The 25,598-nt window shown below is 35.2% G+C and overlaps 1 protein-coding gene across 6 annotated transcripts in view; it reads right to left on the bottom strand.

Moving 5' to 3' along the window:
* Positions 1-2,638: 2,638 nt before the first annotated feature.
* The window catches only part of LOC109621323 (atypical protein kinase C), a 340,341-nt gene continuing 317,381 nt past the window's right edge, over positions 2,639-25,598 (bottom strand). For 2 of the 6 annotated variants that reach the window (XM_029875634.2, XM_029875637.2), the window contains 3 exons: positions 15,472-15,587; positions 15,187-15,313; positions 2,639-4,660 (listed from right to left, as the gene is read on the bottom strand). In XM_029875634.2, the coding sequence (XP_029731494.1) occupies positions 15,226-15,313; positions 15,472-15,587 (204 nt within the window). In that variant the 3' untranslated portion in view covers positions 2,639-4,660; positions 15,187-15,225. Of the gene's footprint in view, positions 4,661-14,392; positions 14,736-15,186; positions 15,314-15,471; positions 15,588-25,598 lie in introns of all 6 variants that reach the window. The other 4 variants (XM_062856287.1, XM_020076478.3, XR_009998664.1 and 1 more) reach the window with 3 other exon arrangements.

Raw genomic sequence — 25,598 nt, 5'->3', positions numbered from 1 at the left:
ACTACTAGGATTTCTCCAGATTTTTTTCTAAGTTTATCCCAGTATCTTGTACCGACTTTGCGATCCCTCTAAGCAGAATACCCTCTTCGAATGAGTGTAATCAGTTTCGTACCTTTTAATTCCGCCCTATGTTGCTTATCCTTTGACAGATACGCGTATTTCGACTACCACTTGTAATCTTCCTCAGTGTCAGTTATCCACTTGATATCAATGACTTTGAAAAAATGTCCTTTAGTAACCGTGGCGTGCAGTGCCCTAAACATTGCGACAACGATTTTTCATAAGGAACACATCAAATTTAAACCATCGCGCAACCATAATGCCAATGCCGCAATCTGCATGTGCTGCGACTATCCACCCAATGCGACATATACAGGGTGTTAGGTTCCTGAGTGCAAACTTTTTAAAGGGTGATAGAGGACCATAAATGGTGAAAAAAATTGTTCTACGCATATGGTCAAATCTTAACCGTTACGTAGTTATTGAACTTCCCATGTTTTTGACTCTCATTGCCTTAACTGGCTATAACTTTAAAATGGTCAAACTTATCGCAATTTTTTTACTCTTATCCGAAAGATTATTGAATTTTCTATCAAATGGCATCTTTGAATCAATTGGTTTAGTTAAATGACTAAGTTTTCTGGAGCAAAATTGCTCAAAATAGCGTGTTTTAATTTGTTTTTATCAATTATCTTTGAAACATGCGTAATAAATTGAAATTCTTTCTTTGGCAAAGTTGTGGCCCCTGTTCCACTCTACAATTCGTTTTTTGTGATCAAACGTCTATCTCTTATCGTTTTCTTGCAATTTCGATTTAAACATCGTGTTGAGGGGGATTATTTCCATTCGCGAGAATACACAATTATCGAAAGCAGCATTTATTGTAGCAGCTTCAATGCTGAAAATTAATTTATTAATAACAAGTTTTCCTTAATCTATATCAAATATTCTTACGTTTTGGTATTTCCAATCGCGCTGTATCCACCTCTCCAAACTGATTAAAATAACAATATCATTTGTGCACTTTAGAATCATATCAGTGCTGCCAGTTTCACAAACTAATTCGAATCTACCACAACACATCGCATTTCAGGTCATAAATTTGCAACTGTCGAGGTAAGCACTTTTTTGCGCACTGTGCCGCACATTTAAATCGAAATTGCAAGAAAACGATAAGAGCTAGAAGTTTGGTTTCAAAGAACGAATTGTAGAGTGGAACAGGGGTCACAACTTTGCCAAAGAAAGAATTTTAATTTATTACGCATGTTTCAAAGATTATTGATAAAAACAAATTAAAACACGCTATTTTGAGCAATTTTGCTCCAGAAAACTTAGTCATTTAACTAAACCAATTGATTCAAAGATGCCATTTGATAGAAAATTCAATAATCTTTCGGATAAGAGTAAAAAAATTGCGATAAGTTTGACCATTTTCAAGTTATAGCCAGTTAAGGCAATGAGAGTCAAAAACATGGGAAGTTCAATAACTACGTAACGGTTGAGATTTGACCATATGCGTAGAACAATTTTTTTCACCATTTATGGTCCTCTATCACCCTTTAAAAAGTTTGCACTCAGGAACCTAACACCCTGTATTTGTCTCAACTAGAAAAGTTTATGATATAGATCACACAATTATGGGTCACTCTGTCACAATTATTTATTAGTCAGTACAGGTGTTCGATTTGAATAGGTCCTAAGTTTGCTGTGATTTCTATGTAGATTCGATCTATTCAAATCGAACGCCAGGGTAAGTTTACCATGCAATACAAATGGAACCCGACTAGATGGGAAAAATAAAACACCTTTTGATATTCTTGGAAAAGGTTAAATGAATACATATAAACGTAACCCGCATCCAAGTTCAGCTTTTAGATCAATTAGTATTTCAATTATTTCGTTTGTCCAAATTTCATGGTGTTCAGGATGTTCTAGCTTGTCAATGAAGCCCCAAATACAAATACGCCCATTTTCCCATGACAGAGGACTCAATTTGCAGCAGCTTTGCAGAAGAGAGTATTCTGTTTTATCGAATGGGTGAATTTATACAGCCGTTTCTATGTTGGGGTCATATTTGACCCCTCCGGCTCCAAAGGGTTAAGTAAATGAACATAACATCACTGTTTAAGGGACTCTTTTGATTTTGGGCACTTAGTAATTAGTCCTGTTCAATAAAGCAGGTTGAACTTGGCCGAAGTTGCTTCGTCCTGCTCTTACCCATTAGTCAACATATTGGTAAGAACAGCCAGGAATGACTTCGAGCAAGTTCAGCCTATGTCATCAAACAGGACTATTGATTATTCACGAGATACGCAACAAATTCACCTATATGGTTTGTTACAGACAAACACTTTCGATATTATGTAGTTATCTGAAAGGGTCGGACAAAGGATAAATTTCACCTCTTCTTTGTCACTTGTTTTGAGCCTTTTTTGTCCCACAATTCTATACTCTGCATCAAGAGCAGTAAGAGTAAGTTGGAAATATGAAAAGTTAAATACGATTGTTCGTGTTTTTCAACAAAAAGTTACAATAAATTGTATGGTCATCATGTTGACGCTCAGTTCAGCTGAAATTCGAAGGAATTAGGCTCTTCAAACGAGACGAAAGGACTTTCGAAGCAATCAACCGCCACATCTTCAATTTTTATTCGAAATATTCAATTTCAGCATTTATTTGCATTCACTGTAATAATGTCTCATAATAATTGTTTGTTTTTTCCTCTTCTGCTTGTCATTTTTAAATGTAACATGATGGAAGAAAGAGTGTGCTAGAGCGCGCGGAAAAATACTGATAATACTTATAGGGGGCGATCGCGAATGGAATCGGTTCATATGAAACTTAATCAAACAAAAAAAAAACGCTCGACAATACTCGACTAATACAGTTTCCTAAGTAAGTTGAAAAGTAAGTACACAACTGAGTCAAAACGATTATAACAGAAATGGAAACGAAAACTAAGACATAAATAAATACAATATTAAGTAGCAGCTTGGATTGCAACGTGCATCAACGTTTTGATCGGAACCCCCTTTGTCGAACTTCACCAGGGTTCTCGAAAACGCTACACGTCGTAATCCATGAATTTCTAATCCACTAACACTAACTAATATGAATGCGCCGCAGTTGCTGCTTTGTTAGATCGGTTGGCTGCCTGTAAGTACACTGACTGACTGAAATGCGCTCATGAAAACGAGAATTGATCCTAACCTAAATAATTCGATTCGATACCACCACACGGGATTCCGGCGCGTTGCAGATTGGACTTGTCGCTTTACCCCACGCTCTCTGTCTCTCTCCTTATATCTCTGTCTGTGGAATGCTCCATCTTCATTACTTTTTTTTTAGATTTGAGGGAAAAATATATTCACAGATGACTAAACAAAGTACTACTAACAGGTAACAGGTGTTTTCTTCAAGGTTATGTTTGAAAAAGAGTTGATCATCATCATTGATCATCATGAATGGAATGGGGCGAAGTTTTACACGTTTTTCATACGTTACTTTAGGAATAGTTTTGTTTTTTTTTGCGATTGGATAGATAGCTAGATAGTGGGTCTCGCCAGTTTTCGGTTTTGGTTTTTGTTAAGGTTATGGAATCAAATGTCTTATAAAAATGTCTTTCTGACGGTCTTTTTCCCTTTTCCTTTTTTGTTTTGGATAATTTGAATGATTTATCTAACACGGTTCACTACGTTAGGATTTCGGTTCCCCTTTCGCAATTTCAATTTAATTAATACTATTCGATAAATCAATTTTGTTACTCTCTGTCTTTTGTTTCAGTGTTTGATTTTTTAAAAGTTTAAAATCCTTTCAATTTTCTTAATCTTTTTGCGCTTGAATATTTTCTTTTTGTTAGCTAAACTTCATTTTGTTTTTTTTTTCACCTATACAATATGCAATTAGTTTTGTCTTTTCTGTTTGTTAACGCTGTGCAGTGTAATCTACTTTTGTTTCAGTTTTTTTCCTATGGAACTGTTTCCCATAAACGAATAGTTGTTGAATAGTAATTGTAATCCATTTTCCCCGCAAATTTTTGAGGCTTGTCATCTGCTTGGTTTTCTATACGTGTTAAGTATCATATTAACAATTGTTTAACCTTCGTCGATCCACTTTTTTGATACGGAAATTTCAGTGTACAGACAAATATCGTCTTGTAATAGTTGCGCTAGTTTCATTTTGTCTCGCAGTTGATCTCGTAAATCGGTTGCTTTAGTTATCTTACCAATGATAGCTACTGGAATTTGTGAATAAATTTCATTTTAGTTTTTGGGCTTAGATGTAAAAGTTCCTAGGCTTCGCTCGATGTTCGCCGATCTGCCACTAGACGAACCTAAAATTTGTAGCGTTTTTCTTTTCTTTTCGGTTGGACTAACCGTTGTGATTTGTTTCAGTGTAAGAGTATCCAATCCATTTACATTTCCTAGCAATAATGAATATATTGGTGTCACGATCGTCGGAGCGTGCAAGTTCAGTTAGACGACGATTCAGGAGAAGAAGAAAATTAAAGAAATAACGAAGGAAACGAAGGGCCATGGTGTTAGTTCAATGGAAGGCAAAACATGTGCTGCAGGAGACTCTTCTGAGGCGGCGGAGGTAATTGAAGAATACTTAGTTCATCCACAACGGAATCGTAATCGCTCGAATCGTCACCGTAAATCTGTTGGAAAAAAGTGTGATTGTGATAGAAGCAAAGAATAAAAATAAGGTCAGTTGTGATGTTAAAGCAGTTGCTTGCAGTCGATGACAGCGTTCAGCTAAAGATATTCAGATATTGTGAAAATCGACTGAACGAGTAACAGAATTCTCAACGAAAGAACAGTGTGGAAGTGTGTACAGACGTGGATGGGATAGACAAATGATAGTGAAACCGAGGATCTGGCAACACTGAAACGAAATAATGAACTGTAACATTCATCAGCAACAGGAAAACACGTGCAATAAAGAAGTGCTGACAAGTTGAAGTGTAGCAGCTTGTTACAAACAAAACATACGAGCTTGTAGAACAATTCCGTTTAAAAGTCGATTTTGATTTGTTTTTGACTGGACTTCGACTGAATTTCGACTTAATTTTGATTCGATTTTGACTGGATTTCGACTGAATTTCGACCTTATTTCGATTCCATTTCGATTCGATTCGAATTTGATAGACAGATAAAATTCAAGTTAGATGGCCTGTCGTTGTTGAGAAGAATTTTCAGTGTATGACACATTCTACCGTGACGTTACAACGTTTTGACGCATTTTATGTCAGATTTTCCACTGTAATTCGTAAATTCGACCGTAAACCCTCACATATTTTTACATATTCGGATTCCTTGTAAAATAAGTTTAATCTGTTAAACAGTTAGTTTTCATTGGGAAAGTATTTCAAAAAAGGGAATTAGTAGCGTGACGTTACAACGTTGTAACGTCACGCTACTCATTCCCATTTTTAATATACTTTCCCAATGAAAACTAACTGTTCAACAGATCATACTTATTGGAAATTGTACAAGGAATCCGAATGTGTAAAAATATTTGAGGGTTTACGGTCGAACTTACGAGTTATAGTGGAAAATCTGACAGAAAAGCCATTAAAACGTTGTAACGTCACGGTAGAATGTGTCCTATATTAAAATGAAATTTAAGCACTTTTCTAATTGTAGCTACTTTAAAAATTAAAGTCGGAGTCCAAATAAAACACATTTAAAATCTCGTACATAAATCTGGTCGGATTTCATACAGAATTCATGTCGGAATCCAGAACAAATTGTGGACAAGTTTGCTTTGAATGGCAGATGAACTTTGAGGTCTTAGTAAAAGACAAATTATGTCGGACCAGGAAAAATGTTTGTCGGAGTTCAAAAAGAATGTCGTCGTAGAGCAGGAATTCTTTCAGTGGAAATTCAGGCATGATTCTATCATTACCAGGCAAAATCTTATTCATCATACAGGCAGAATTGATGTCGGAGTTCATCCATAATTTCAGTCAGAATGTTCATAGTCATAGTCGGAATTCAGTCGGCTTTTTTCATTAGGGTTCGGGTAGAATAAATATCACATAGGTATCATACAAAAATGTTGTCGGAGTTTAATCAAATTTCTATAAAATTTCGTTAAAATTCTGAATAAATGCAAAATGTCTGATTTTGGCGGATAACAAAGCTGTAGTTTAAGTAATAGCTTCAGTCGGAGTTATTACTGAGCAAGTGATGGTATACCTAAATTTCAGTCGTATTTCATACACAATTCCAGCCACATTCCAGATGGCATAGATGTCGGAGTATAGACATAGCACCAGCCAGAGTTTTACTAGCTAAAATTCTTGTCAGAATTCTGACAGAATTTTAGCTTCTTTCGACAGGATTTCAGTTATTATAGTCGATGTTTATACAGAAATCAATATGGAAATTATGCGGAACTCCAGTCGAATAGTATTCATAATTTCTGTCCTGTGTTCAGTTTCAGTAGAATTCTAACTCCTACAGTCAGCGTTTATGCATTTAGGCCAAACAATTATGATTTCAGACAGAATGTGTGTCGGAGTAAACACCAATTTCTAGCCAGATTTTTACTTTAAAAAAAAACAGTCGTAAATAACGCTGAATTTAAAAAGAATGTCAATCAGATCCTCTGTTAGACTTTCAGTTCCATTGCGGAGAGAATTTCCGTTGCAGTTTGAATAAAACAACGACACTAATTCAGATTTAATTCTACTCAAAGATTATAGAGAAAAGCAGATGGAGTTTATGTAGAAGTTCAATAAAATTTCCTACATAGTTCGGAGTCGGAGTTCAGTTAGAGTTCTAATCGATTTTTTTCCAAACTGTGGAAAGAAATTCAGATGAATTTCTGGTAGAAATGATGTCGGAGTAAAAACAAAATTCCGGTCCCAGTTCTAGGCCTAATTTAGAAGGAACTCTTGTTGAAAATCAGATACAATTTCTGTCGGAGTTCATGGAGAATCCTGGTCTAACTTCACATTTCATTTCAGCCGGAGTTAACACAGAAAAACGTAGAGACTATACAATAATTAAGTTTTAGTCGGAGTTTTCGGATTCAGAGAAGTCCTATGGAAATTAAGGCCAAATTTTGGACTAAGTTCTAGTCGGATTACTGGTTAAAATGTCGGAATAAAAACAAAACTCTAGTCTCATTTTACATAAAATTCCAAGTTAATTTAGATGCGCTCTTGTCAGTGATCAGACGCATCGTCTGTCGTGGTTAAAGGAAATCCTAGTCGAAATATGCATGGTATATTGACAGAAATTCAAACCCATTTTTAGTCGGAATTGTTACAGAAGTATAGATGGAAGCTATTCAAAAGGCATATGGAGTATTTGAAGTTCAGACAGAGCTCCAGTCCGAATTTAGATCAAACTCCGAAAAATTCCAATTAGATTTAAGGTGGTATGGATGTCGGAGTATAGACGTGATTCCAGACTTTTATTTACACTGCCAGTCGAAATTCTTGTAAGATATCAGACATAATTTCAGCTTACTCTGGGAGAATTTTAGTTTTTAATCCAGTCGAAGTTTATACAGAAAGTAAGATGGAAATTATGCTGAAACCCAGTCGAATGGCATTCATCATTCCTGTCCGGCGTTCTGTAGAATTCTAACTTCGATAGTCAGCATTTATGCATTTAGGCCAAACAAGAGTGATTTCAGACAGTATTGATGTCGGAATATTCAGCTGTCGGAGTTAACACCAGTCACCGGTCTCAGTTCCATGCTTAATTTAGAAAGATTTTTTATCAGAGGTCTGATACAATTTCTGTCGGAGTTCAAAGAGAATCATAGTTGAAGTATAGACGAGAACATTACACTTAATTTTGGTCGGAGTTCAGTAATTAAGTTGTAGTCGGAGTAGATTTAGAGTTCCAGCTTAAATTTGGGTCAAATTTTGGACAGTATTCTAGTCGGATTTCTGGTTGAAATGTTGTCGGAGTAAAAACATAATCCCGGATTCAGTTTAAACAGAATTCCAGGAAAATGTATAGATAGAAAATTTTGGTCGGAGTTTAATTAGAATATTATACGAAACTTAGGCCAAACTGTGGACTAACTTTCAGTCGAATTTCTGGTAGAAATGAAGTAGCATAAATAAAAGAGTAAAAACAGAACTAAGATCTAAATTTACATAGAAATCAGGACGATTTCAAATAAAGCGCTCGTCATAGATAAAACAAAATTTGTGTCAGAGTTCAAAGAGAATCTTAACCGTTATGTGTCCGACCAACTTTTTGCTTTTTTCTACACCGTGTATTTTAAATGGGTGCTGGGTACCCTGATACCCTGTCGGCCAAATAAGGGTTAATAAAAATTTAGACAGAATACCAATAGAATGCAAAATTGAAAGCTACTCAAAATTCCAGTCAGTTTTTGTCGAATATAACTGTGGACTATATTCCAGGCGGATTTCTGGTAGAAATAATGTTGGCACACAGAATTCCAAGCCAAATTTAGAGGGATTTCTGGTCCTACAGCAGACAACTTCTGTCGGAGTTTGAGCTATTCAAAGTTTAGTCAGAATTCCAATCAAGATTTAGGCAAAACTGAGGACGAAATTGTAGTTGAATTTCTGGTAGAAATGATGTCGAAGCCGAAAAACAGAATTCCGGTCCCAGTTAATACAGAATTCCAGGCCGAATTCAGATGCCGTTCCTAATTTCTTCCTTCCTACGACTTTAAACGATTATTTCTATGCCAAGAAAGCGTTTCCGAAACAAGTATTTGAACACAAATTATTGCAAACTGGTCAAATAGTATTTTGATTGTTTATCGACAGTTCCACTATTGAAACAAGTTATTATAAGTTGGGTTTTCCTAATGAGATTACAATCGTAGTGTAAAAACTATTGCATCATATTCATCGAATTCCGTTTGTCTTGAGTTCGTCGAAAATATATGGTGCTAGAGTAACCATGGAAAATAGAGGGTGAATTCTAGTCCAAGCATAAACAGAATATCGATAGAACTTCGAACCTATTTTGAGTTGGAGTTGACATAGAAGAGCAGAAAAAAGCTGTTTTCGAGTCGGAGTTCAGTCAGAGTTTTCAGTCGAAAATAAAACTTAATTGTGAACAGCATTCTAGACGGATTTCTGGTAGAAATAATGTCGGAGTAAACGGAGCAGGCTGGTCGACGTTTACACAGAATTCCACACCGAATTTAGAGGGATTTCTTGTTCGGTATCATACACAACTTCTGTCGGAGTTCAAATTGTATCTAAGTTGAACTTCAGACAGAGTACCAAAAGTAGTTTAAACCTTATTTTTGTCGGATAGGTAGTAGTTTTTTTACTATTGAAAAGTTTAATCGGACTTCCGAACTGATGAAAGAATTCTAGTTGGATTTATGGTAGATATGTTTTCAAAGCAAACCAAAATTTTCTTTCCTGTTTACACAGAATTCCAGACCGAATTAGTAGTTCTTAATCCTAGTCAAAGTGTAGATAGAATATCATCAAAACTTAAAACCTATTTTCTGTCAGAGTTGATACAGAAGAACAGATGCAACCTTTTTAATTTTTTTAGTCAGAGTTCAGTCAGAGATTTTAATTGAAATCAGGGGATAAATTTAAACAGAATTTTTAACAGAAATTACATATGTCGGAGTCAATACTGAATGCGGTTTATAAATAATTCCATTCCGAATTTGGAGAGATTTTTTGTCCGGCATCAGACATAATTTCTGCCTAAGTTCAAGCTATTCAAAATTTTAGTCGGAGTTAAGAAATTGAATCAAAAATTAGGCCAAACTGAAGACATAATTATAGTTGGATTTCTGCTGGAAATGATGTCGAAGTAAAAACAGAACTCTGTTTCCAGTTTACACAAAATTCCAGGCCAAATTTAGATGGAATTCTTAATCCTAGTCAAAGTATAGACAGAATATCGACAGCATTTCAACCCTATTCTGAGTCGAAGTTGACACAGAAAAGCAGATGGAAGCTATTTAAAATTCCAGTCAAAGTCCAGTAAAAACAAAATTAAGTTCCCGGTTAACAAATCATTCAAGGTCGAATTCAGTTTGACTTCTTGCCAGAGATCACACAGAATTTTTGTTCTGCCATGCCAAATGCAATCCTAGTCGTACACACTTAGAAAAAATCATGCAAATTTCCGTCACTCTGGATGCACATAATCAAGCAACACATATGACGTAAATTTTAACGCCAAAGTGACGTAATTTTCTGTCACATTTAACTGAATATTTAGTCATATGAAACGTAATGATGCACGATTCACAAATTGTTTACGTCACATTGAATTTAATTTTACAAGAATGACGTATTATTAAGTCAGAAGACGTATAAATTTACGTTATTAAATTGTTTACGTTCCGTGCAATAAATTTACGTCACGAGTAATTTTGATTTTTTCGTAGTGTGTAGAAAGGACATAATACCAAGAACTGGTACACTAAAGAGCAGATGAAAAATATTTCTAAATTCCAGTCGGAGTTAATTCAGAATGCAGTTGGAGTTCAGTTAAAAGTTTAAATCGAAATTTATCCCAAACTGTGAACAGGATTCCAGACGAATTTCTGGAAGAAATGTTGTCGGAGTAACAAGAAAATTTCAGTTACAGTTTACTGCTAATTCTAGGCCGAATTTAGACGGACTTCTTACCAGAAACCAGGCACAACTTCTGGAGGAATTCAAAGGAAATCGTAGTCGAAGTTTATACAGAATACTAACAGAAATGTGAACCTATTTTTAATCGGGGTTGGAACCGGAGAACAGATGGAAGCTGTGGAACTGAATTAATGTTAGACATGACAGAATGATTTCTAATAGACATTTAGACTGAGCTGCAGACAGAATTTTAATCAAATTGCTGGTGGACATGATGTCGGAGTAAAACAGTATTCCAATTCCGGTCATCCAAAATTCCAGCTCGAATACGACAGATTGTTCCGGTAGATTTTCAGAACTAACTGCAGTCGCATTTAGAATTTAAGATATACAGAATTCCAGTCGAATGTAATGTACAACAGTCAGGTTTCAGACAGTATTGATGCTGGAGTATGAGGAGAAAGAGGTTCGTCAGAATTGTAGTTTGAAAAAAGGTCAAACTGTTTACAAAATTCCAGTCGGTGTTACGGGCAGCTTGAAATTCCTAAATAAATTTTGGCACATTTCATGTCGGAGTTTGGGTGGAATTCAAGATGACTTTAAATTAACACACTTGTCGGAGTTCAAATATGAAATTTTATTTTAAAATACCGGCATTGTAAACTCAATTTCTTTCGAGCTAATACAGAAAAGAAAAAAAACAGATGGAGGATACACAGTATTTTAGGCGGAGTTCAGTCAGAATTCTGGCCGGAATTGCGCCCAAATATTTCGCACATTTTCAGCATAAAGGGAAAAACTGATATCGAAATATAAACAGAATTCAAGTCTCCCGTCGTTATTCTGGTAAAACTTTAATCGGAGGCTATACAGAATTGATGACGAATAAAATTCAGCAAACTTTGTCGGAGTTTTTATTACATACTTGAAAGTCACAGTTCAGATAAATTAAAGATTAAGCAGAATCACAGTCGGAGTTCCAACAAAACTTCAGAAATAAAATTCTGACAGAATTCTAATAAGAGAGCAGATGGAATTGATGCTGTGTATCAGACAAAGAATCTAATCATAGTTCAGAAAAAGTTTTATTCAAAGCACAGACAAAATCCAAAACAAAATTCAATTGAATTTAAATAGGAATGTTTTTGTCGGAATTAAGACGAAATTACAGCCCGAGGTAAAAACAATTTCGAGTTCGGAAAAAAATTAGTCGGATTGGATACAAAATTCCAATTGAAATTGATGTCGGACTTCAGACTCCTACAGATTTTTAGTCGGAATTCAACAAAAATTATTATCTGACTGCAATTCTGTCAGTAGTGCAAAGAGTAATCCTGCAGTATTTCAGATTAAATTCCAAACTGATTTCAAGCCGACTGACTGTCGGAGTTGAAACCCAACTCGGACAGAGTTTCTGTTGAAACTCAAGTTCAAATAGATTTCTAGTCGGCGATCATACAAAACTCTAACAGAATATTGAAAAGCATTCATCACTTACTATTTGCGATTGAATTTTTATCGGAGTACCAGCAGAGTCTCAGCAAGAGTTCTACATTTTGATTGAAATTTCTGAGATCAGAATTAATCAGTGCCTTTTAACAAACAAAACTCCGGCCGGAGTTCAAGGACAATTTTATTAAATGCTCAGACAGAATTTCAGTCAAGGTGCAGTTGAATATCAGTCTAAGCGTTTGTCGGAGTTGAGATGTAGTTCGAATCAGTGTGCAGAGAAAATTCCAATACGAGTTCAGAAAAATATCAGTCACAAGGCGTACTAAATTTCAGTTCAAATTGATGTCGGACTCCACAGATACATCAGACGACACTCATAAAAATTTTTAGTCGTAATTCAATCAGATTTTATGTCTGACTGAAATTTTGTCAGTTGTTCAAATAGTAATCCAGCAGTTGTTGAGACTAAATTTCAAAATGATTTCAAGTTGAATGACTGTCGGAGTTAAAACCTATTTCAGACAAAGTTTCAGTGGAAGCCAACGTTCAAGCAAATTTCCAGTCGTCGATCACTATGCAAAATAGTCGAAGTACAGACAGAATACCAGAAAAATTTCAGACATATTTTTAGTCGAACTTAAGACAGAATTCAAGACAGAGTTCAGTTAACATCGCAGTCAAGGTTTTAACCTTCCTTTTGCATCACGTTGGGAACAGCTCGCTTGCGTAGTGTACGGTTTGGTTCCAAAATGACCCTAATGCCAAAGGAGGGTTAAAAGACTTTCAGTTGGATTTAAAACAGAATAATTTATGTCGAAGTTCAGGCAGAGTTTTATTGGTGACAAAAACCCAAGCAGATGCTCAGAGACTAAATAGCATTTCAAATTTCAAAGGAGTTCCAGTCACGTATGGTATAATTGAAGTCAGGAATTTTAGTCGGAGTTCCCACAGAGGTCCAGATAGCATTGAATCGAAATTCCACTTGAAGTTAAGAGTGAGTTTCAGGTAGAATTCGAAATAAAAATAGAATCAAAGTCGAAGTTTAAACCGAAGTGCAACCGGAATTTTAACAGATAGTCAGCCTAAGTATGATTAAGTAGAATTTTTGTCGGATTACAAAGTATCAGCCAGAGTTCTAGTTGGAGTTAAAAGAGGATTTCAGTTGAAGTTCAACAAAGTATTTTTTGTCAAGGTCAAGCAGAATTGTGGTCTATTTCAGATTAACAGTAAGCTATACTACCAATATCTTGTGGCCCACTCCGAATGAGAAAAAAATGTTCACGATGTCGGACTTCATAGAGACTATTAGGCGACAATCATACAGGTTTTCAATCGGAGTTCAATCAGATTTCATTCTGACTGGCCGTAGTGTAAGCTAAATTTCTGACTGATTTCAAGCAAAATGACTGTCGGAGTTCACACCTAGCTCAGATAGAACATCAGTTGACGGCTTAAGTTTGGCAAGATTTCCAGTAGTTGATCACACTGACTCAATAGCCGAAGTACAGTCAGTATACCCAAAGAATTTCAGAGTTCTAGCCGAACATACGACAGATTTCAAGTCAGAGTTCTGGCAACATTCAAGGTCTAAACTGAATGATTGAGTTTCAACAAGATTTCAGTTGGATTTTAAACTGAATAATTCTTGTCCAAGCTCAGAATGAAATACATTTTGAATTAAGAAGAAATTCTGGTCACTATGTTATGATTGACGTCAGAATTAAGATGCAATGTTGTCGGAGTTCTTACATGATGGCATTGAAACACAACTCCATTTGAAGTTCAAAGTGTGTTCAAAGCGCCAGAATTCCGACAGAACGCCACTGGAAGTTCAAACGGTTTTTTTTTTGTCGGAGAGCCAAAAAAAAGACAGAACGGCAGTCGGAGTCATGGTGGAATTCTAGTCGGAGTTGGAACTGAATTTAAGTCACAGTTCAGTAAGAAACTTGTGGAAGTAACAGGTGGAATTTTTTTGTCGGAGTTCCAGCAGAATTTATTGTTCCTAGATATTTCATACAATGAAAACTATTGATTCGATGGATATATTTAAACTCTGGTCAATTGGGGATTAACAGTTTTCTATGCTTTCACTATTTTCTGGTCTAAGACAAACAACTCTAAACCAAACCGAGGGTTTCCGCGAGCTACCTATTTATTACCTTTTGTGGTGAGGTGCTTGTGGTTTGTGCGCGCAGTCTCAAACTATCAAATCTCCTTCCTGATCACATTGATAGCGAATTACAATCAAGCAGTAGAAGCATTAAATGTACGAAGAAAGCAAAATTAAAGAAAAAATACTGGTGGTGAAAAATTATACATAAATTTGACCAAAGCGAATGCAAATCGTGCGGGAATATGCTTCGTAGCTCTACTTACTTCTCTCAGTACCAAAACAGAAAAGAAAAAAACGATGAAGTCATTCGAAAATTATGTTCTGATTGGCTACACGAGCATCCAAATAAAACTCAAAATATTCACACGCATCAGGTTTACAACTAAAACACGGGAATCAGGACTTAGTTATGTCGTCGCGGTAATAACCAGGGGGTTCAGGCTTCGTTTGCGTTCTTGTCCTCTGTGGCGCATCGATTTCTTGGGAGGAAGGGTTCTAGCTGTTCTAACTGTAGTAGTTGTAGTAGTAGTAGTGGTTGTGGTAGTGGTAGTAAACGGTAACACTTGTCGCTCGGTAGTGGAAAAACGAACTGTGTGTCTTTCAAAACTACGGTAACAAAAAAGCCGATTGGAGAAACATTTAAGATGTTTTTTTACAAAGGGAAACGAGAAGGACAAATATACGAATTTCACACGCATAAGAACAAATACGGGGATGGGGAGATATCGATTGAGGGAAGAAAAAAACAAGAAGGAAAACACTAAATCAGTTTTTACGGTATTTTTTCGCTTCACCTGCGGTGGTTCAACCTTGGATTACGTGCAAAATAAGAACCATCATGGCGGTTGGGCACCATGAAGAAGTCCACCGCGCGAAGTGAGCCGAAACGTCAGAATTTTTGGAAACGCGCGCATTGAACCATCCCAGTTGAATCTACTTCACTCTAGTGTACAAAGTGTATGATGCAAAATGTGTGTTCGTGTACTGATGAAAAAATCTGATGAAAAAATGAGAGGTGGGGAAGGGTGCCCTGTCAGTTGGGCAGCCCCTCGCTTACCTGCATGTTGTACGGATGCAGCTCGCAGGATGCGTGATGTCAAACGCAGTCTTCCAGCGACATTAGCAGCGGGTTCACGTACTCGAAGCCCTCGAATTCGCTCTGGTCAATCTTGTCGATTACGCGGCTAAACGTGGATTGAAGTAGGGAAGGGGAGAAAATCAACTATTATTGAGAATTCTTCCGGAAAATAGTAGAAATTACAACGAATTAAATGTAAAATAACACAAAACAGGGATCCCCTTTTTATTGAACCTTACAACAGCGCATTCGCTCGCTACTTACTCATCATCCGGGGTCAGGTGGACCGGTTCGTCGGTGAATTCCGGTGGGAAGTTGGCCAAATCTCGGTCCGATTCCAGGCGAGGTCTGAACGGCGGCGTGATTTGCTTTTGCTCTAGCTAGAGTCAGAAAGTTCCATCGAGAAACGAATAAAAAACGAAAAGAGCCATTCCGAAAAAAAAATAAAGATGAAAAACGTCAAAAACATTCCGAGTAAACATAAAAAAAAATAATAAAATGGGAACTTTACCATCCAATCAGTTCAGAGCACAAGTGAAAAAAAAAGCATTGACACTCCATTTCCATTTCTGGGAACGGCAAATCTGTACATACAAATCGGCGGAATGGAAAGCAAAATAAATAATCGAAATAAAGTGGGAGAGTACACCGCGTGTCGGCCGGTGCTTGCCCTCTGGTAAATTTTACGATTTCCGTGAAAGGTGCAGAGCCCGGCGAAATATTATTTACACTTTGGCGGCTTTTGTCGCCCGCCACCCGGTCAAAGCGGTGTGAAATGTGCGACACAGAATGGGCACCCATTTAGTTGGGATTTAAAATGAAAAATAAGCTGAAACATGCGAAACGATTCTATGGAAGCCGAAAATGGAACATTCTACGGCTGACTAAGAAAGATAAAAGTACAGTTGAGCTTTCGGTTTGCAGAAAATAAAAATGCCATCAATCAAAACGATAACAGGAGAACAAAATCCTTTGATTGCTATTGAGAAGGGGATAACACTTACCTGATGATCCATAGCAGGAAATTAACAGGACAGGTTGATGAAGGTGAGTTATCCTTATATTGTTCATACCCGGGTAAAGGTGAATAACAAACCAATAACTAAAGAATAACATTTGTCATCATGTCTAAATTTGCAATTCTTTAGTTTTTTTTTATGAAAAGCTCACGATGACACATAAATAACAAAACATGCTATCATTGTAAAATTTGTAAATGGCGAGTTATTATTGAATAGTATAATAACATAAGAATAACAAATATTACTATCATGCTATCAGCCATAATAACAAAACAATAACATAATATACCATCATATTAAAATATGTTATTATTTTGACATTCTTTTGGCTATTATTTTGTTATTACATTGGCAAAATCAGTTATTCTTTAGTTGTTATGCTAGAGAAATTTAGTTATTATTTTTGTTATTTTAACTCTTATTACAAACAAACTAATGACAAATTTTGTCATTCGAACATTCTATTTTAATGGTAAAATTTGCCCTTCATTTGCCATTTCGCTCTCCCAGATAGAGGTGAATAACAAACTAATAACTAAAGAATAACATGTTTTATCATCATATCTACGTTTGCAGTTCTTTAGTTGTTTATGAATAGCTCAGGATGACACATAAATAACAGAACATGCTATCATTGTAAAACTTGTAAATGGCGCGTTATTAATGAATAGCATAATAACATAATAATAATAAACATTACTATCATGCTATCAGCCATAATAACAAAACAATAACATAATATACCATCATATTAAAATATGTTATTATTTTGACATTCTTTTTGCTTTTATTTTGTTATAACAATGGCAAAATCAGTTATTCTTTAGTTGTTATGCCATATACATTTAGTTATTATTTTTGATATTAAAGCTCTTATTTCCAATAAACAAATAGTTAATTTTGCCATTCAAACATTCTATTTTAATGGCAAAATTTTCCCTTCATTTGCCATTTCGCTCTACCCGAGAAGTGGTGATATTTTCATCACAAATTTATCTACGCTCGTTGTGCCATTACATACATCGAGTTTTTCGCCTTACATCAAAATCGTACGCTTGCCGAACTACACTGAAATAAATTTTGTTGTGGACACTACCGATTCCATAGTAAAATTAATAACCGTACCTATGATTCTCAACCGACAGCTATTTCCTGTTAATTCCACTAAAACACTGTCAATTTAACTAGCAGTGCTGTTAACATTACCAAAAATTATCTAAATTTAACAGCTAGGCTTTGTATTTTTAACCATACCGTGTTGTAAGATGCGTGTCCAGGAAAAAATGACAATGTTATGTTGTTGAGGCAACTACGCTTTTTGTCAAATTTACTGCAATGCATTGAAACTTCAATCATATTTCAGTGAACTTCACAGATTTTGTTGTCGGTTGAGAATCATAGGTACTGTTATTAATTGTACTATGGAATCGGTAGTTTCCACAACAAAATTTATTTCAGTGAAACGACTCTACCTTTCTTCCCTATACACGCAAAAAATGACACTGCAAAACGAAACATATTGAAACTATTGCGGTAATCACGGTCTTCAGAATTCACTCTCGACCTAACATGTCTTCGAAACTCCACGAGGAATTCCAGTCCGTAGTTGATCAAAATATTGTAGCAGAAATGCCTCATTTTTTACTTTATGACAAACACAAAAAAAACATTTATGCAATTCAGTATCATAATTTCTATTTTATTTAACTCATTTTGGTATCATAATGGTAAATTTTTCCGAACTGGTTCATTATGCAACTGAAATGAGTTGCATAATGAAAAATAGTTGCATAATGTTCATAATGCAACTCAAATGATATAATCAAATCAAATATTCATAATGCAACTCAAATGAGTTGCATTATGAATATTATGCAAGTCAAATGAGTTGTATAATGAAAAAATCATTGCATAAAATTTTGTATGCCACTCGTTGCAAAACTCGATTTTTTCAGCACTCTTCGTATTTATCCAACTCGGCAAGCCTCGTTGGATAAATGTACGACTCGTGCTGAAAAAAATCAACTTTTTGCAACTCGTCACATAAATAACTATTTCAGAATTTGTCAGACTGCACTAATTTAGTCAGTGCATACCTCTAAATATCCATGAAATTTCACCAAGATGTGCTCCCGATATATCCATTAGGTAGGTAGTTTTTTTTTCTCACAAAACATTTCAAAGTTTATTTGAGGGATTACTTTAGAAATTCGTCTAGGCATTCGTTTGGAGAATCCATGGGAGATTCCTTTAGAAAATCTACTGAAAATTTCTTCAGAAATTCTTTAAAAAATCTTTCTATAAAAAATCTTTTGGAAATTTGTCCGAGTATTCGGCCAAAAAATCCTACATGGATTCATTCGGAAATTTTCTTCAGCGATTTGTTTAGAAACTTCTTCTATTCTACAAATTCCACAAAGAATTTTTCCAAAGCATCTTGCATGATTTTCTTCTGAAATGGGGAAGGGTCTCAGATTTTCATGAAGTTTTTTCCACAGGCAGGGCTCATGGATATATGAACAAAAAAAATTGAGTAAAATTCAGGGTCGCCTATTTTCCCGGAAAACTCAGGTGGAAATTTTTTGTTTTCCCCTGACACTACTTTGAAAAATCATAACTCAAGAACGAAGCATCGTGGAAACAGAGTTTTTTTTTAGAAAATGAAAGCAAAGAACGGTTGGTACGAGATGTCCCCGTTTGCTGATTACAAAAAAAAACAATAAAAACGCTGCACAGTAGGCCTGGCCGCTTTAATGCTTGTAATGCATCTCTGATGCACTGCAACTATTAATAATGACAAGAAAAATGATAGGAGTAGTCGATCCTATCATTTTCCAGGATTCTTTCAATGAATGGCTGTGTATGTGTAGACTAGACTAGACTAGACTAGACTAGACTAGAAAATGAAAGCAAATTTTCTCAGGAATCAAAAAAAAAATGAACTGGAAAAAGTTTTCAAACTCGTGGAAAATTTTCAAAAAAAATTTTTTTTTGAGAAGGTTATTTTATAAGCTTCAATCGCTGCAATTTTTGGAATGCACTTTTTTTCGTTTTTGTGTTATGGCCAATTTTGTTGAAAAATGTCCAAATGTGCCATAAAGCCTTTTCTTTGAAAAATCATAACTCAAGAACGAAGCATCGTAGAAACAAAGTTTTTAATTGAAAATGAAAGAAAATTTTTTCGAGAAGGTTTATTTATAAGTTTCAATCGTTGAAATTTTTGGAATGCACTTTTTTTCGTTTTCGAGTTATGGCCAATTTTGTTGAAAAATGTCCAAATGTGCCATAAAAGCCTTTTCTTTGAAAAATCGTAACTCAAGAACGAAGCATCGTAGAAACAAAGTTTTTTAATGAAAACGAAAGCAAATTTTCTCAGGAATTCAAAAAAATATGAAGTGGAAAAAGTTTTCCACCGTTGAAAAAATTCATAGAGAAAAGCCGGAAAAACTATGTCCGAACTCGTGGAAAATTTTCTAAAAAATATTTTTGAGAAGGTAATTTTATAAGCTTTGATCACTGAAATTTTTGAAATGCACTTAATTTTCGTTCCTGAGTTGTGGCAAATTTTGTAAAAAATTACCATATACATATGTATATAAGTGACCCGATTTTGTCAGCCCCTTTCCGGAACACACTTTTTGCTTCGCTCATAAAACCAAACAGATATTCGCACTTTTTATCCCTCTAAGTTCTACCTTTCAGCAGTAGTTTTATGGTGATCTTGAATGAATTGGTCAAAGTTTGACCGTTAGATACTGTAAGCAAAAAGTTCTTCGCAAAATGGGGCTGACAAAATCGGGTCCGTACTGTAATATAGGCTTACATGGTCATTTTCACAAAATTGGCCGTAACTCAGTAGGGGAGACTGAGGAGACTTGATCCCTGGGGAGACTTGTTCCCCCCATATTTTCTCGGAATCAAAAACAGTTTTTTTCTAGCATATTTTTTCCAAAACAACATATGGACAGACGACAATGTTTTGGCTATAATTGATTTTAATTGTGTATTGCATTATTTTTTAATGGCTGATGGTTTGTTTTCAGTCCTACAGAAATCTTTTAGGCGATTCCGAAAAATCTCAATAACTTTGTGAAAATTGAACCAAATCGTGTCAAAATTTCACAGTACATAGAATAAATAACATACTATCAAACGTATTTGTCCAAATAAGGCTGTTGTATAAATATTTCAAATAATGTAGTTTAGTGTATACAACAGTGACATGGGGAGACTTGATCCCTCGAGGATTACACACACATTATACATGTGAAAAATAAAATTCTATTTGGAAGCCTCTATTTACTCGGAATTCTATCATATTCAATAATGAAACGTGTCAGATAATTATTATTTTATTACACACCATCAAAAGTGGGATCAAGTCTCCCCATTTTCAAAATACGGCATATCCATAACAATTTGAGTAGGGAGGGGCGGGGCAAGATGGGTCGCGGGGCAAGATGGGTCAGTGCCATTTTCGGGCGCATTACTCATGTTTCGATTATGTTAATAATTTTGTTAGATGACCAGCATGAATATACAAAAGTTTGGAGCATTGATGGAAAAAATATTCACTCTCATTGGAAATAAAATGGTTTTTAGCCATTTTTCTTATGCGATACATTCCATATAATCTCCATATAAACGGCCGCGGGGCAAGATGGGTCACCTTCAATTTTGAACGTAGTTTTGGAGCATTCAAAAGTTATTTATTTTTTATTACAAGGCTCACTCATAAATGACTTCAATCAAGCGGAATAAACGCTCAAAATTAAAACATAAAATTATGATAATTTTTTAGTGAAAACATCGATTTTCAAATCGCCTTAGGACCACTCAAATCGTAAAGTTTTGTATATTCCAAATAAATTTAGAAATGTTTACTAGTACCTCTTGTTTACTCAGTATGGATATGGAGCATATATGAATGCGGAAGAAATCTTATATTTTGACGATTTTCGTTGAGAAAATGTGAATTACTTAAAAGGTGACCCATCTTAAGATGGGCAATTGCCCCGCACTTTTTTCACGGCGCAAAATCGATCACTTTTTAAAACTGCTTGTTTAACATCATATTTAATGAACTTTTTATCGACTTTTAGCATAGCTAACTAGTGTATCAAAGAGTAGCGGACGAATAAAAACCATTACGATTTGTATTTACAAAGTTATGGTGATCCATCCTTAGGTGACCCATCTTGCCCCGCCCCACCCTAAATCTTATAATTTCAATTACACCGTATTCATCAAAAATGCAAGAAAACTTGAAAACAAAATGAATAGGAAGCTTCTGGAGTTATTTTCCCTTTAAAATAACCATGTGCTCAAAAGGGGATCAATTGTGACTCATTTTTGAAAAATACATCATAAGACATGCCTCCATAAAAACACAGTTTTGAAAGCTTTAACAATAATTTAAAGTCCTTCTGTTGTGTATAAGCTTGCAATAGATGTTCACCTGCCATTCTGTACGAATAATGGATCTAGTTTTGTGTTTTTTCTTAAAGTTACTGGCAAATTAAGAAAAAGGGATCAAGTCTCCCCAGTCTCCCCTAACGAAAAAAGTGCATTCCAAAAATTTTAGCGATCAAAGCTTATATAATTACCTTCTCAAAAACATTTTTTCCGCGAGTTCAGGCATAGTTTTTTCCGGCTTCTCATTATGAATTTTCTCAACGGTCGAAAAATTTGTGGAAAACTTTTTCCACTTCATATTTTTTTTTTTTGAATTCCTGAGAAAATTTGCTTTCGTTTTCATTAAAAAAAACTTTGTTTCTACGATGCTTCGTTCTTAAGTTATGATTTTTCAAAGAAAAGGCTTTTATGGCACATTTGCACATGTTTCAACAAAATTGGCCATAACTCGAAAACGAAAAAAAAGCGCATTCCAAAAATTTCAGCGATTGAAGCTTATAAATTAACCTTCTCGAAAATATTTTTTCGAAAATTTTTCACGAGTTCCAGCATAGTTTTTCCGGCTTTTCTTTACAAATTTTCTCAATTGTGAAAAACCGTTTCCAGTTCATATTTTTAATGATTCCTAAGAAAATTTGCTTTCATTTTCTAAAAAAACTTTGTTTCTACGATGCTTCGTTCTTGAGTTATGATTTTTCAAAGTAAGTAGTGTCAAGGGAAAACAAGAAATTTCCACCTGAGTTTTCTTGGAAAACAGGCGACCCTGAATTTTTCTCAATTTTTTTTGTTCATACATCCATGAGCCCTGCCTCAGTTTCATGAAAATCTGAGACCCTTTGGCCCAATTTGTACGATAATAAAAAAATGCCCAAATTCATCCACTTTTAAAAAAAAATCCATGAATTTCAGTAGTAGAAGTTCATCCAGGGATTCTATCAAAAATTCGTTTAGAGATTCCTTCAGAAATTTGTTCAATGATTCCTTCAATGAAACTTTCAGCGGTCCCTTCAGAAACTATTCCAGAGATTTTCTGAAAATACTTCAAAAATTCCTTCCAAAATTTGAACTGGGGTTACTTTGGAAATTCTTCCAAGAAACCCCAAAGTTCCCACAGCAAGTTTCAATTTCTCCAGAAATTCCACTAGAGAGCTTCCTCCAAAAGTTTCACACTTCAAGGATTTCTTTAAAAAATGATTCAGAGATTTTCCCTACTTTTTTTCGGGACTTTCCTAGGTTCCTTCGAAAATTCCTTTAAGCATTCTCTCAAACAATCTTCCAAGGATTTATTCCAAAACTTTCGCCGAGGTTTGCTTTAGAAATTGCTACAAAGTTTTTTTTTATTAAGATTTCTTTCAAAATTTCTCCAGAGAATCTATAAAAAAAAGGTGTGAGATGCATTCGAGAATTTTCTGCTGGGATTCCTTTACAAACTACCCAAAGGGAAACTTCTATTTCTTTTCTAGGGATTCTTTTAGAAAATCTGCTATGAATTCGACTAATAATTTTTTCAGAAATATCTCCATATTTTCCTCAACGGATTTCTTCACAAATTTCTCGAAGGATTACTTCGAAAAACTTCCACAGATTTTTCGATAGTTCTTTCGTGGACCCTTGATGAAATAGGATTCATCAAAACAAATCTTTCACGAGTTTCTGAAAAAAATCTCCCAGGGATTCTTAAAGAAATTCTTTCAGGGACTCCTTAGGAAACTCCTTGTAGATTTACTTTGAAAATCATCCAGGAATTCCTAAGGAAATTCAGCCAGAAATTCTTTCACAAATTTTCTAGAGATTCCATGAGAATGTCCTCCAGGAATTTCTCCAAGAACTCCTTAAGAAAGTTTTGCACGGATAGCCTCTAAAAATGATGCATAGATTCCTTTAGAAAATATTTCAAGAATTCCTTTAAAAAATGTTGCATAGATTGTTCTAGAAATTCTTCTACGAATTTCCTTAGATTTTTTTCATAGAGATTCCTTCAGAAAGTTTACAAAGCATTCATCTAAAAAACCTTTCATGAACTTGTCCGAAATACTCCATGGATTTTTTTAAGAAAAGGTTTCACGGATATAATGAGAATCAACAACTCATAATTCCTTCAATTTTTTCTCAGAAGCTTTCTAAAGAATTTTTTCCAAGGATTGCTTTTTCTACAAGATATTATTAAGGAAATTCTCAAGATTTCTTCACATTTCTTTAGATATTCCTTCAAGACATTTCTCTTCCAGGAATTGCTCCAAGGATTTGTCAAGAAAGTCTTCGAAAATCATCCAAGGATTCTTTCAGATTTTCTTTTTCTACAGGTTTTTTCAGAGATTCTTATAAGGATTTTCATGGAAAGGCTGGGTGACCTTCGTTCAAAGATTCCTGCAGAAATTCATACAGAGATTTCATCATAAATTGAGCCGGGTATTGCATTTTTGCAGAAATTTCTCCAGAATTTCCTCCAAGCGTACCTCTAGGAATTTCTCTATGGATTCATCCAGGAATTCATTGAAAAAATGTTAAGGATTTTTATTAGGGATTTCTCCTGGATTTTTTAAAATATCTCAAGAGGTTTTGTTACGTATTCCACCAGTGGTTTCCAGGTATTTCTTCAGGGTTTCCTTCTAGAATTTCTTCAGAAAAACCATTTATAGATTCCAAGACTATTTCTGTTTTTTTTTCAGTAATTCTTTCAGGAATTCATTCAAAATTTTGTTCAGATTTTTTTTAAATTCCTTCTGAAATTTCTTTAGCGATACGTTCCAAAATATCTTTAGAGATTTCTTCAATATTAGCTCTAATTTTACGATGGCAGCACTGGAAATCTGGAAAATCACAAATCTTGTCAGTAATCTGCCGACAATGACCTTTTTATGGAATTTGTTACAAATTTTGGAATTTAATCAGCTGAGTACACGCCAAGATAGTATAACCCGGGCAGAGGTCAAGTACTGACGATCAAAATGTGATATTGGTTTGTTTGAGATAAGAGGTAGAAGTACTGAAAATAATAGCAAAAATTTGTTCTTGAACCATCTAACAAATAGCAAAATTTGATATTTGAATATCAATTAAATACCTCACTGCTATTGGTTAGATCTTACCAAGAGCTAAATGTGCTATGATGATGATGTTCCAGGAATAAAATTCAGATATTATTTTCTGTACTTTTACCTCTTATCTCAAACAAACCAATATCACTTTTTGATCTCCATATCAAAATATGCTATTATTGAGCTTTTATCCTCTGCTCGGGAAGGCATCTACCAAAAATATCAGGAGTAAATTACAATTCACGGTGAGAAAGTCATCGCACATGTTGAAAAAAGCTTGTTAGAAAGCTTCGAGGAAAAGTCTGGCGAATGGGCAGTTTGCTTGCATCCGCCAAAAATGTTGTCATTGTTAAGAGATCTGTAAAAAATATCTGTAAAAATTTCTTCCATGATAAAGGATTTCTTCATTGATTTTTCTCGGGACTCTTTAAGGGATTTCTTCCGACATTTTCCCCAGGATTTCGCCAGGGATTTCCTGCAGGATTCTTTTCATTCATCCTTCCCGGGATTCCTTTAGGTATTTCTTTGGGGTTTCCTCTAGGGTTCTGTCTCCAGAGATTCTTTTCGGTGTGAAGAATTTTTTCAGGGATTTCTTCCGGCCTTTTCCCGGGATATCTTCAGAGATTTTCTCCAGGATTCTTTCCGGAGTCCAATAATCTTGCTAGAGTTTTTAGATTTTTTTTCACAGGGATATTTTTCGGCATTGCATCAGAAACTCTTCCCAAGATTTCATTATTGGTTGCTCCCGGGATACCTTAATGGCTTTCGCCCGGGATTCCCTTCGTATTCTTCCGTGATATATTATTCGAGAATCCATCACGTATTCTTCGAGGATTCTTTCTGAGTTTTCTTCCAGGATACCTGCATTGCTATCTTCCGAGATATCTTCAATAGATTTCTTTTAGGAATTCCTCAC

The sequence above is a fragment of the Aedes albopictus genome, chromosome 3 (genome assembly GCF_035046485.1).
Source record: "Aedes albopictus strain Foshan chromosome 3, AalbF5, whole genome shotgun sequence".
Taxonomy (NCBI): Eukaryota; Metazoa; Arthropoda; class Insecta; order Diptera; family Culicidae; genus Aedes; species Aedes albopictus.
This window is presented reverse-complemented; position numbering and strand designations above follow the sequence as displayed.